Genomic DNA, 12,050 nt, shown 5'->3' on the forward strand with positions numbered 1-12,050 from the left:
TGAGGGCCGGGGCAGGGAGGGAGGGTGAAAGAAGAAAAGAAAAGGAAGGTGGTTTCTCTGGACAGGACGCTCCATCATGTGCCTCTCCCTTCCACAACAGCCCCTTCCTCCTTCTCAGTTTCGACCACTGCTCACTGGTGGTGGGATTGGAGTCTGGTCTCTAGGGTTTGGGTTTGCTTCCCCAATGCACATTGGTTTGTCTTCATTGTTTTTTGTGTTTGATTTTTTTGTTTGTTTTTTAAATATATGATTTGTACATATTTATATGTATTTATATGCAGTTCCCCATGACATTGGTAAGTGTGCTTCTGTTGGTGAGGAACGGAAGTCACCAGTTAGAGTTGAGTCCCAGGAACATCCGTCATCTGCAGTCACAGTCCCCAGGCAGCGGTGGCACCTCTCCAAACGCTGCCCCATGGCACACGTCAGCTCCTCCCCTCCCGCCTCTGCCCTCTGCTCTGTGCCCTCCCCGTCCCCTCCCCGTTGAACAAGGGACGTCATGCCATAGAGGTTGGAGACTGACTCATCTGTACTCGCATGGACTGCACGCTGTTCAGGATCTTCTTCTGGTGCCCAGCCAAAGTCACCCCTATTCTCAGGAGATCTCTGGAAGACAGACAGACAGACAGACAGACAGACAGGAATATCAACGGGCATCTGAGGATTGGTGTATCTCTTTTGCTGTCTCTAAGCGAAATGAGGGATATAAGCTCAGGTTGTCCATGCCTTCCAGCAGCAGAACAGCCACAGAGCCCAGGCACAGTCCTGTGAGCATCACTGGGAGCGAGGTGGGACCAAGAGCAGGGAGACACCTGTACACTGATCCCCAAATGGTGAACACAGCCACCTCCAGACTCAGGGTGCTTCTGTCAACCAGTGTGATGGATGTTCACTCCCCTTCTTTGCAGGCACCTTGAACTGACCTCCCCATCTCCCTGCAACCCCAGCCAATCCCAGGCAGCACCCAGCTTTCAGGCAGCCCCAGCACAGCACCCAACTCACTCGGACGTCATCTGGGCAACAAGCTGCAGGGAGGTGAAGCCAGCGGTCAGGAAGCTGTCCCGGTACTGGCTCATCTTCACAGCGCTCAGCCAGTCGTCTACTGAGGTAAAGGCAGTGAAGTCGGGGATGGAGCGGTCGAGGAGGGGCTGAGAAGGCCTGCAACAGGACACACCGCTGGGGACAAGCCTGGCCAGTGCCGGGGGGCTGCCATGCATGAGCCCAGCTGGTGCACAGACATGCTCCCCAACCCTGCACCCCTGTGCTCCTCCTGGCACTGCTCTGCTCCCAGCACATGCCTGAGACAAGAAAGCCCCTGTGAAAGGCTTGTCCCATGGGCACATTGCTCTGTCAAGCCGTGTTTTGCAACCCCACTTGTTGTAAATCCAGCTGTGGGAGCCACAGGGACGGAGGCACAGGCAAAGCAGACACTGCGCCCATATGGTCACACACCATAAAGAATCAATAGCAAAGAATTATTGCTGTTGCTCGACTGAAAACTACATGTTCTTTGTCTGACTGTCAGGCAGAGCAAAGACAGAAACCCCCTGCGCCTGGCAAACGATTTATGAATTCCTGTCCCTCCCCCCCGGCAGCACGAGCTGCTCGGGGAGCCTTTCGCCGCAGCTCAGGATGCTGACATGAGAGCATCTCCTGCATGCCGGGACACTCACACAGCGGTGATGGTAGCCACAGTTTTGAGGCTTGCCGGGTTGCGGATCATTTTATCCAGGGTGTTGACTATCTCGGTGAAGCGCGGGCGGGTGTTGCGGTCCTTCTGCCAGCAGTCCAGCATCAGCTGGTGCAGGGCAGCAGGACAATCCATGGGTGGTGGGAGCCGGTAATCCTGCTCGATCGCGTTGATGACCTGCAGGGCAGCGGGGGAGCAAGCAGCACGTGAGGACAAGGGACCTGGAGGTCTCATGTACGAAAAACCCGCAGCTGCAGCTCGGGGTGAGCCACCCCCGACCGCTCCTCTCTCGGAGCCGAGCTGCGTGTGCGGACAGAGGTGCTAGAGGCAGCGCTGCCGCAGGCCGGAAGGCAGCTGCCAGCCCATTTGATCATCAGCAAAGGGAGCAGGAGGAGACGCTCCCGGCTCCAACGGAGCTGGGGCTCTCAGAGGTTAATCTCCACTCTGATGCTCTGCGCGCTGCAGTTCCTCCCGGCAGAGAGCTGCCACTCATTATCTCGGCAGACCGCATCGGAGTACAGCAGTCCAACTACCAAAGCTCTTTCCCTGCTCATAAACCCTCTGAACATTTTCAAAGGCCCTGCAGCTTCCTGAAGTTCAATTACCAGCCCACTGGCTTTTCTTCCCAATTTCTCTTCTTGCATCCTCTCGCTCACCAGCCTGTTTCATCTCAAAAAGTGCTGCCAAGGCTCCAGGAAGGAGCAGACAGGCATTCAGGCAGGGCTTTCTTTTGGGAACAAGACCCCCCACACCCCTCAGAGTTGTGTGGATGACCCCCAGTGCTTACGTCTTGGTTGGACATGTCCCAGTAGGGCCTCTCCCCGAATGACATCACCTCCCACATGACGATGCCGTAGCTCCAGACATCGCTGGCCGAGGTGAACTTGCGGTAGGCGATGGCCTCCGGCGCCGTCCACCTGACAGGGATCTTTCCTCCCTATGGAAAAAGGGAGAGAGGCTGAAAAACTGCTCTCTTGGCAGAGGAGCCCGGACACCCACAAGCCAGTGTCAGAGCCATACCACACACCCCCCAGGGACCCCGTGGAGGAGTGAGCAGGTGGAACCTGAAGAGATGAGGAGGCAGGAGCTGAAAACACCTCCATGAACTCATCTTGTACAGGCACAAAAGGGCTTAGTTAAACAAAACAAAAGGGTTTATCCAAAGGTTTGTTCCACTCCACCTCCCCACTCCAGCTGTCGTGCAGGACCCAGCACATCAGTGGCCTGTCCCTGGGTCCCTTCCCCAGGAGACAGGGCTAAGCAGGACTGCGCTAGTACTTATCTCTGGTACCCCCAGCCCTTGGCCTTCAATGGAAACAAGGTCTAACCTAAGAGCATCCTCTTCAACATCATCTGGGCTTCCACTTCTGCTGGAAGGTCCTTCCAGCCCCACTTTTGGAGTGGGAGGCAAAAAGCAAAACACATTTAAGCCTCAAAGGAGACTTGGAAAGCAATGGAATAGGAAAGTGCCTTTGGTCGAGAGCCCCTCATTTCTCCTAAAAGCTCAAAGTCAGTCTCAGCATCTCAATCCACTCCATCAAGCCAGGGCAGGTCTCAGCTCCTGGCCAGACAGGAAGGGCTGGAGGCCATGCCAAGGGGTCAGGGATGCTGCAGAGGGGCAGCACGTACAGAGGGACTGCTCCCTGGGCAAGCACCACTGAAATAACAGGAAAAAAAAAAAAAAAGTGAAGGGATGAAGGAAAAACCACAGACATGCATGGTATTTACTTGGGGCAGAATTGCATTGTAAATCATTTAGCACGATTGTTTTCCGTAGCCTTTCCAAAGAAGTGTCAGCTGCTCTTGAAGGATGAATGGCAAAAAGTTTGATTTGAATAACTACAAATGGAAAAATTAACTGCTAGGTTGTTTTTCCTGCCTTTTCCCCAGAGCTAAAAACCTGCTGTGGGAGGCAGAGTGATGTAATCGCAGTCACAGCATCACTTCCCAGCTGCCAGGGAGATCTATTATGGCCTAAATTAAATAAAAACACAGATGAGATAATCTCTTTTATCTCTAAAGGTGCAGAAAGGATACTTCATGCCTCATCCCAGCAGCTACTGCTGGGGTCTTTGAACAAAAAATAAGTCAGCCTTAAAGGCATGTCCATGGTTTTTCTATTTTGGAGGCTGGAGCTGGGCACAGCTCAGCACCCCAAGAAACTGCTTCTGCAGGAGTCGTGTGCTTGCACTCAGCACATTCTTTAAATTAATCGGTTAGATAAAGCAAACAGGTTGCTCATCCCCTTCTCCTCTGATCATCCTTAACACCACTAAGGGCCTCACAAGCTCGCTGTCAAGAGGATGGCTGTGGTAGGGAGCTGGGGGTCCCCTGGAGAGCAAGGGGAGAGCATGGCTGCCATTACCTACGAATGAGTTAATTAAGGACAATAAGGGTGGCTGGGGAATGGTGGAGCTCCCGTTAGGCTTGTCTCTTTAATTAATGCCTGCAACAAGTTTCCAGCAGAGCAAGGCAGACCGGACCTGGACTGCTGGGGGAAGGAGACTTAAAATGCCATCGCTGTGCCATCAGGAGATGCTGTGATCTCCCTGTTTCCCCTTTGCGTCTGCCCAGGGACTCCTCTGTGCACCTTCCCTCCACAGAGGGAAACTGCTGAGGGCAGAAAGTTGTTTGGGGGAGGAAGGAGGCAGAAAACTCATAAAAAGTGAGGAAGAGAAAGGAAGGAAAAGAGGGTGATGGGTGGGAACCACAGCCAGGGTTTCTGGGCCATGAGTAAATCCTCCCGAGATACTCCCACCCATGGTAGAAGCTCCGGGGTGTATATCCAGTACCCCTCTCCCAGGTTCAGCTGGCACCAGGTGCAGGGGAATGCTGAGCATGACAAAATCTTGCGAGAGGTACATACCAAGGAGCTGGTGTAGGTGGGGTCGGACGTATCGTCCTGCAGGTAGCGCGAGAGGCCAAAGTCCGACACTTTGCACACCAGGTTGCTGTTGACCAGGATGTTCCTGGCAGCCAGATCTCGGTGCACATAATTCATCTCTGCAAGGTACTTCATCCCAGCAGCAATTCCTCTGAGCATCCCCACCAGCTGAATCACTGTGAACTGCCCATCGTTTTGCTGTGACAGGAAAGAGCAGACACAAGGTGAACCTGCAGACCCCACGGCAAGACCACAGCCATTCACCCCCAAATGTGGGAAGATGTTGCACCTCCCCAGAGGACCAGCCAGCTGCCCTGCTCTGCCTGATTAAAGGAGAGGAACCAGCAGCGAAACACACGTGTTTTGGGGGTGTATGGCTCACTGCAACCAGCTCCCAAGCTAAGGTAACGGGCTGGGGTTTACAAGATGGGACGCCAACGTCTCATTCCCACACCCTACAGCTGAACAACAGCCCGCACAGCCCCACCTTATCTTACCCGCAGGAAGGAGTCCAGGGCCCCATTCTCCATGAACTCTGTGATGATCATGACCGGTCGGCTTTTGGTCACCACCCCTTCCAGCCGAATGATGTTGGGGTGGTCAAACTGCCCCATGATGCTGGCCTCGCTCAGGAAATCCCGACGCTGCTTCTCGGAGTAGCCGGCTTTGAGCGTTTTGATGGCCACGTAGATCTCCCGCTTGCCGGGCAACTTCAGGCGTCCTTTATACACTTCTCCAAACTCCCCTGCAAGTGCAAGACCATCCGCTACCACCTTCTCCTCTACATAAAACATTGCAAAGAGTAATGGTACCTTGAGCTGCTTGGTCTCCAAACCAAACGGCTGAGAAATGTCAGCCAGTTAACACTTCAACAATGTTCTCCTCTATAAGTCTACTTGCCTGTCCTCTTTAAAAGGGGCAATGTCTGCTGCTGAGGATGTGTTCAGGCCTGCAACCTCCTCCAAGGTGACAGAGCCCTGCACCAACAGAAGCAGAACCTGGGGCCGCTCTTGCAAACCCCCACAAGAAGGATCAACATTTAAGGACTACCTCAAATACAAGGTGTCAGTGTTGATAATCTCAGTTGCCTTTTTGCACATCACTTCTCTTGGAATGGAAAATAATTGGGCTGTTTTCATTGCTGCATGATTTAAAACGCAGAAAGGCAAAATATGCCTGTGGAGGGATTAAATTTAAGGCAAGTTTACAGTTACTTTGCCTTGATGAGCAGCAAAGGGTGGCTGATACATCGCTGAACTTGATCCCAACCGAACTAGCTCATTGCTTCTTTGCAGCTTCCCCCCTGGCTTCTCACTTTGTCTTCTAGGAGTACGACACACTTATTTAAAAATGGCAATAAAAACAGCACAGATGACACACAGATATGTGCACGTGTATGTATATATACATATGTATGGGAATATGGCACAGACTGGAGTGCGATCTGGCTTGTTATCTCTTGAAAAAGCCAAGCAGGAAATCCCAAGAGGCCCCGCAGTCACCCAGAAAATACGTTCATGGAGCCTTTCCCACCTCAGAGGAACTCTGAGAGAGGAAACCAACCTCATGTCTGCCCTAACCCATCACAAACCCAGGAAAGCCTGATGTCTCAAGGATTCCTCGAGGGTTTCCCCATTGGAGGACCACACGTGCACCCCCAGAATTGCTTCAGGTGGCTGTCTGGCCACACAGGAGAGGTGGAGAGGGCAGGGAGGGACGGGTAGGCAGGGGACAGCAAGACCCACCTGCTCCAATGACTTCTTCAATCTTCACAAAGGATACATCGATTTCCTTGGCAAACTCGCGGACTGCCTCGTTGGGGTCCTCATAAGTGAAGGGATCAATGTAGATCTTCATCCCTGGAGACCCTTGTTGCAGAAAACATGGGAGCAATGGCAAAAGGGAGAGAAACCAAGAGCATTTGTGCCATGGACAAGAATTGGAGACCCCCTGTCCTCATGCCCTTTGTACGCCCATTATGATGGCTGCTATCGCTGTGCTCACCTGCGCCACCTCCACAGACACTTAGCATCCTCTTTGGTCCCCCCGCTCCACTCAACTCTCCCCTGCATACCCTCCTCTCCCTCTCTGCCCTCCACTCTGCCATTATCCTACCTCTTACTCCACCCTGACAATGGGGAGCAGCTACAGACATGAACTACAATTATCTGGCTTTATGGTGAGGGCTTTATGAGGCTCCATGCCTTAGTGAAGAAATATTTATTTATCCAAAAAGGCTTCTGATAGCTTTGTGGCAGCTACTAAATTGACAGAGTGCAGCAATTATAATCAACAACCTGTGTGGAGCCATAAAATATGGTTTGGCCGGCCTCTGTGACAAGTGTGTGGTCCCTTGCACGGCGGCAATGGGCAGCAGCAGGATCCGGCCCCACTGTAGGGAGATGCAGCAGGTGGGCTCTTGGCCTTTTCAAATGGGGGAAAAACCAAAACAGGCCTCCACATTCCCCAGATGGGGTTTTTGGACATTGTGTGTGGATGCCCTGGGGCTCGCAGAGCTGCCGGGGGGCACTGTCACAGGGCAGAGTGAGGCCACTGCCACCCTCGGGGTTCAGCAGGGCACCAGCGTGATACGACACTCCCCAAAGGGGACACAGAATGAGCTGTGGTCCCCTTGTGGGGATTCAGCCTCCCATGCCATTTCTCACCCAAAAAGGAGACTGGGGATGACATAGCAGCTCCTCAAGGTCATCTCTGGAGGAGACCAGGAGGGACAGTGCTGCCTGATCCTCCTCTGCCCGAGGTACTTAGCCCTTACGGTGATTAACAGTATTTGATTACACTGCTCAGGACCTCACCAAGGGCCACAATCCTGTCACACTGGCCCTTCCTGGAGCCATTCTAGAGTAGATGTGCAGCACGGACCACAGCATTGCCTCTGAGTGGCTCCGCACCGGGAATTTAATTTGGTTCCTGAATGCTTTGCAAGTTTTCTGGCAAGTAATTTTGGAGGAGGCATGACAGCCTCACAGCGGGCACTGCTGGTGCAAAACAGCCACTGAGGGAGAACTGTTTGTGGAGGCCACAGGACTCGGGAGGGACCAGGCAGGAGCATCCTCATCCCCAAAAGGGGCGTCTGGGGCAAAAGCTCTGTGCTTTGGAGGCAGGTGGGGAAGGCTGAAATGAAGCCATCTGTGCATCTCCCAGTTCATAAATCCCTTTACGGCTCTGTCTCATACACTTTAACTGCCCCATAAATTTTTTTACAAGAGCAGCTGATGCTCCAGCCAGGATTACAAAGGGATTTACAGGATCGTAACTGAGACTGACTCACTGATCAAAATACTGAAGAAATAAAGGAGACAATAATGCTGAAGTTTCCTGTCCACTGTTAATACAGGCAAGTTTTCAAACACCCTCTGATGTGTCCTGGGGTCTGCCCACAGGCTTAGCAAACACCAGGCTCAGCTCCCTGATGACCTCCTACACTTCCCATCCCATCCGAATGAGTGGCATTAGGGCACCCAAACACGTTACTCATCTCTGCAAACCTCAGCCACCGGCTCATCGTCACCACGCTGGCAAAAACTGGACAAACGTGGGGAACCAGAGCACGGCATCAAAGGCAACTCGTGCCGAGCCTGCCTGCAAAGAGAGCTTTACATTCTTAAAATCGCCTGGATGCTCTTAGAAACTGGATTAGGCCATGTATCACTACTGCAGATGACAGTGAATTATTTATCACTCTTCGAAAGTTGAAGCACTCTGCACTGTGAGCCTGAATTCAAGTGTCAGGTCCCTCCCAGCATCATTTTCCCTTGGGAATAAATATTGTCAGGACAGAGAAAAACCCTTGGCTGCTGAATCACCACTGCTACAACAGGGCTTTCCCTATTCCCCCTATCTCAAAGCTCCTGGCAAAGCAGAGGCAGAGATAAAGCATGAGAAATTACAACCTGATAGACCCCATCTCACTTGAAAACCCACCCGGGGAAGTCCTTGCCAGCAGCAGGCAGCCAGCAATCCCGGGAAGCTCCTTGGAGGGCCGGCAGAGCTGTGCCGGGAGGCTGTAATTGCTGTGCCACTAAACATGCGGGTGATTTGTTCCAGCCGATGCACTCGTTACTCCATTAGTCGCTCACCACAAATTTCCCACCTGTTTTGCTCCAGCATCTGCAATAACCGAGTGCCTGGAGGCTCGCTAACCTTGGAAGGGTTTTGCTGCCTGTCCGAGTGTCCCAGCACCCCTGGCTTTTGGGCACCAATCCTCACGCTGCCCCGTTTTAAAAACTAAACACAAACACCCGATTCATTGCTTTCCTACCTGATTTGTGCATCCTACTTTTTTTGGGTGCTTGGGGTGAGCTAGGGATGCACATGGGGTGGGGATTGTTTCAAAATGAGGAAAACGGGGGAAAAAAGGTCCACTTTCAGCCTGACATGGGTTTAGCCATCAGGCATCAAATAAATCTTCCCCTGCCACTCACAGTGCAGAAACACAAAGAAAAGAGGGAGGAAAAGCAGAGGTCCATCATATTTAAGTACCACCTGGTGATGTTTGGAAAACAGTTTATTGTTTGCTGGTAGGTTTATGGCCCCCCACAGCCCCACCATCATGTTGAAAGGGTTCAGAATGAAGCTGAGAAGGTCAAAAGAGGTCTAGCATGCTGTTGCTGGCTTGGCTAGGCTCTTCTGGCTGCCTCCAAACCTTCTCTGTCCCTGTCAGGCCTCATGCTTTTCTTTGCCAGGCTCATCGCTCCATCTTAGTCCCTCCCCTCCGCTCACCCATTCTACTCCCCACCTTCCCCAGCCATCCTTCACCCATCCCTGCATCCCACTGCCACCCTTTTTCCCTAAGCCAGTGTACAGGACCCACGGATGGTTTCTTCACGCAAGGCAGCAAAGTGCACCTGGGAGGCATCTCTAGGAGACCATAAATGGGATTTACATCCCACAGGGACAGGGCATGGAGCCTGCAGGCACCAGATGGCAACTCCTCACCCCCTGTTTTGCTATAATTTCCAATGATCACAATGGCCCGCTGGCTTCTGGAGGGGCACCTGAGCAGACGTTATACACAAACAGAGCCTTGAATTTATTCTGGTGCACAACAGCAACCACAAAGGTGTCTTTGGAAAAGGCCTGTCAAGCTCAGGCTCTCCTAGCTGTTTTCCAAGGGGATCAGCAGCCCAAACCCAGTTGACCCTTCCCAGTGACTGGCACCCCCACCACACCCATTTGAAGGTGAAAGAGTGGGGCACACACCGGGTGCAGGTTTAGGAGCATTTCCCCCGCCCACTTCTCTCCACTCACCTCGCCCAGTGCTGTAGTGCTGTAATTTATCACTGTACACTGCCTCCTTGCTGTAGGCGCGCTTCCTGGGAGAAGGGGGGAGAAAACAGCCAGGCTTGAGGGACCAGCAGCTGGTGATGGCCATGAACTGCTCCCCTCTTGGCAAGCCGCGGCAGCTTGGCACTCTCTCCAGTTACAGGGGTCCCCCATCCCCCCCTTCCTACCCCAAATCTCTCCCAGCTGTGTCTTATGCCTTCCACTTTCCAGGGACACAGCATCCCACGGGATCTACCTGCTGCAGACAATGGAAATGGCCACCAGAGAGACGATGAAGACGACCCCAGCTGCTGCAGACCCTGCAATCAAAGGCAGTTGCTCTCTCAGTTCTGACTTGTAGTCATCTGCAAGAGAAGAGGGACAGGGTGAATTCCCCCTTGCATGATCACCCTGGGAAGGGGTCCCATAACACCCTCTCTGACTCTGTGGGTGCTGCTCCCATGTGAGGGTGGTGGGACAAAGGAGATCCAAGCAGGAACACTGGTTGAGGCAGGGATGAGCTGGTGCTGCACTGTACAAGAAAGGACTATCATGCTCATCTCACGTGTTTTGGGTTAAAAATACGGAAGAGATGATCCTGGGAATCAAATCAAACCATCAGTGTGTGGGCCTAGTTTCCCAAAGAGATGAGGTTTAAAAGGTGGCTTTGTCTGTGTCTCCAGGGTTTCTCTTCCCTCGATAAATTTACACCTGTTGGTCATTTCAACCAAATTTAACACAGGGTCTCACAGATGCAAAGTTCCCACACATTCCAGGAAAAGAGGGAGAGAAGAGACCCTATTACTAACCAAACCAGCTGGGGAAAGATGTGCTAGGAGCTCACCCATATTAGACTATGGAGAGTCCACCACACCACAGTTAACCCTGAGAGTGAGGCCCAGGAGAATCAGCCATTGCTGCAGGTCTGCTGGCATCTCAAAAGATAGCCTGATCCAACTCCTTTTGCAGAGCCACAGCAAACACAGCACCCCTTCCACAGTGAGCACCCCTCAAACCCTCTTCATCCTCTCAGCCACCCACTGTGTCCTCTGACAGTGGGCTGGGGTGAAATCCAAGGTGGCACAGGGAGGCGTGGGCATGCCTGGAGCAACCCTGAGAAAGCCACTTGCCACCTCCATGTGTCTCCCTGTATTTTCCCCTTCTCCTGCCGTGCCTCAATAGCAGTGTGGGTGCCCACAGCCATGTGGGTGTATGGTACCTGGCAGACCCCACACTCCTGGGGGCTTCTGCAGCCCTCCAGAAACACCCTCCCCAGCAAGGTCTGCCAGGCTGTGCCAGCAGGCACAAGCAAGGGTTAAAATAAAATTCACTCCAGAAGAAAGCATTTAGCGCCTTTTTATCTGTATTTTTCTACTCCAAGGTTAATTACTAGCAACTAGATTTATCTCTTGCATGCCGCTTAAATCCTGAGAAATTCTCATCTAACAATCAATTATTATTTAATAATCTACACTATCCATTCTTATTAAATTTCAATTAATTGCTTATTTGAGGTAGGATTTTTCTTCTCACTTCTCTAATCCTGAATATTCAAGGCACTGGGGGGGTTTATTGCCATTTCCTTCCCGTGGGTCACCCCATGTCGCTTTCCTCTTCCCACCCCAGCTGGCACTCAACACAAGCACAAGCACAGCACGACCCAGTTGACCCAGTTTTGGGAAAGAAGGAAAGTTTTATAAAAGACAGCCAGCGGGGCTGGGACCCATGTGTTCACCTAAGCAGAGCAGGAAGCAGTAGGGAAGGGGCTTTCTGCAGGGACCTCAGCTGCCCCAAGGGTAGGAGGACCATGAAAGGAGCCTGGCTTCACTCACCAACTTCTGGATTAGTCCTGAAGATGGGATTAATAAAAACCCTCCCATGAATTATTAGCCTCTAAAGGGATCTAGGGTTTGAGGGTGCAGGGAAGGGCTGCCAGAAGAACAACAGCACGACTCTGGCAAGCAGGCCAGAAGAAGCCATGAAGGTCACTGAGCTGGCCCTTTCCCTTCAACAAACCACCTTGGGGTGGGAAATCAGCTTTCAGTGACAGGTCTGACCCTTCCAGCTTTGCCCAGGGGCTCTGAGCATCCCAGGGGAGCATCCCTGGAGAGCATCCTGGAGTCCTTCCTCCAGGGGTTCTACAACCCTCCTCACCCCACCATGACAGACTCACAGCCAGTGGGCGGGGGG

The 12,050-nt window shown here is 52.4% G+C and overlaps 1 protein-coding gene across 2 annotated transcripts in view; it reads right to left on the reverse strand.

Annotated features, from left to right (window-relative positions):
• Positions 1–224: 224 nt before the first annotated feature.
• EPHB1 (EPH receptor B1) overlaps positions 225–12,050 on the reverse strand; it is a 74,311-nt gene continuing 62,485 nt past the window's right edge. For both annotated transcript variants that reach the window (XM_026855412.1, XM_026855413.1), the window contains exons 8-16: positions 10,117–10,225; positions 9,846–9,910; positions 6,320–6,442; positions 5,072–5,319; positions 4,557–4,772; positions 2,478–2,627; positions 1,674–1,867; positions 1,003–1,158; positions 225–606 (exon numbers count right to left, since the gene is read on the reverse strand). In XM_026855412.1, coding sequence (XP_026711213.1) covers positions 498–606; positions 1,003–1,158; positions 1,674–1,867; positions 2,478–2,627; positions 4,557–4,772; positions 5,072–5,319; positions 6,320–6,442; positions 9,846–9,910; positions 10,117–10,225 — 1,370 coding nt within the window. In that variant the 3' untranslated portion in view covers positions 225–497. The remainder of the gene's footprint in view (positions 607–1,002; positions 1,159–1,673; positions 1,868–2,477; positions 2,628–4,556; positions 4,773–5,071; positions 5,320–6,319; positions 6,443–9,845; positions 9,911–10,116; positions 10,226–12,050) is intronic.

Source organism: Athene cunicularia (genome assembly GCF_003259725.1).
Source record: "Athene cunicularia isolate RWA chromosome 9 unlocalized genomic scaffold, athCun1 chr9_part2, whole genome shotgun sequence".
In the NCBI taxonomy this organism is placed as follows: Eukaryota; Metazoa; Chordata; class Aves; order Strigiformes; family Strigidae; genus Athene; species Athene cunicularia.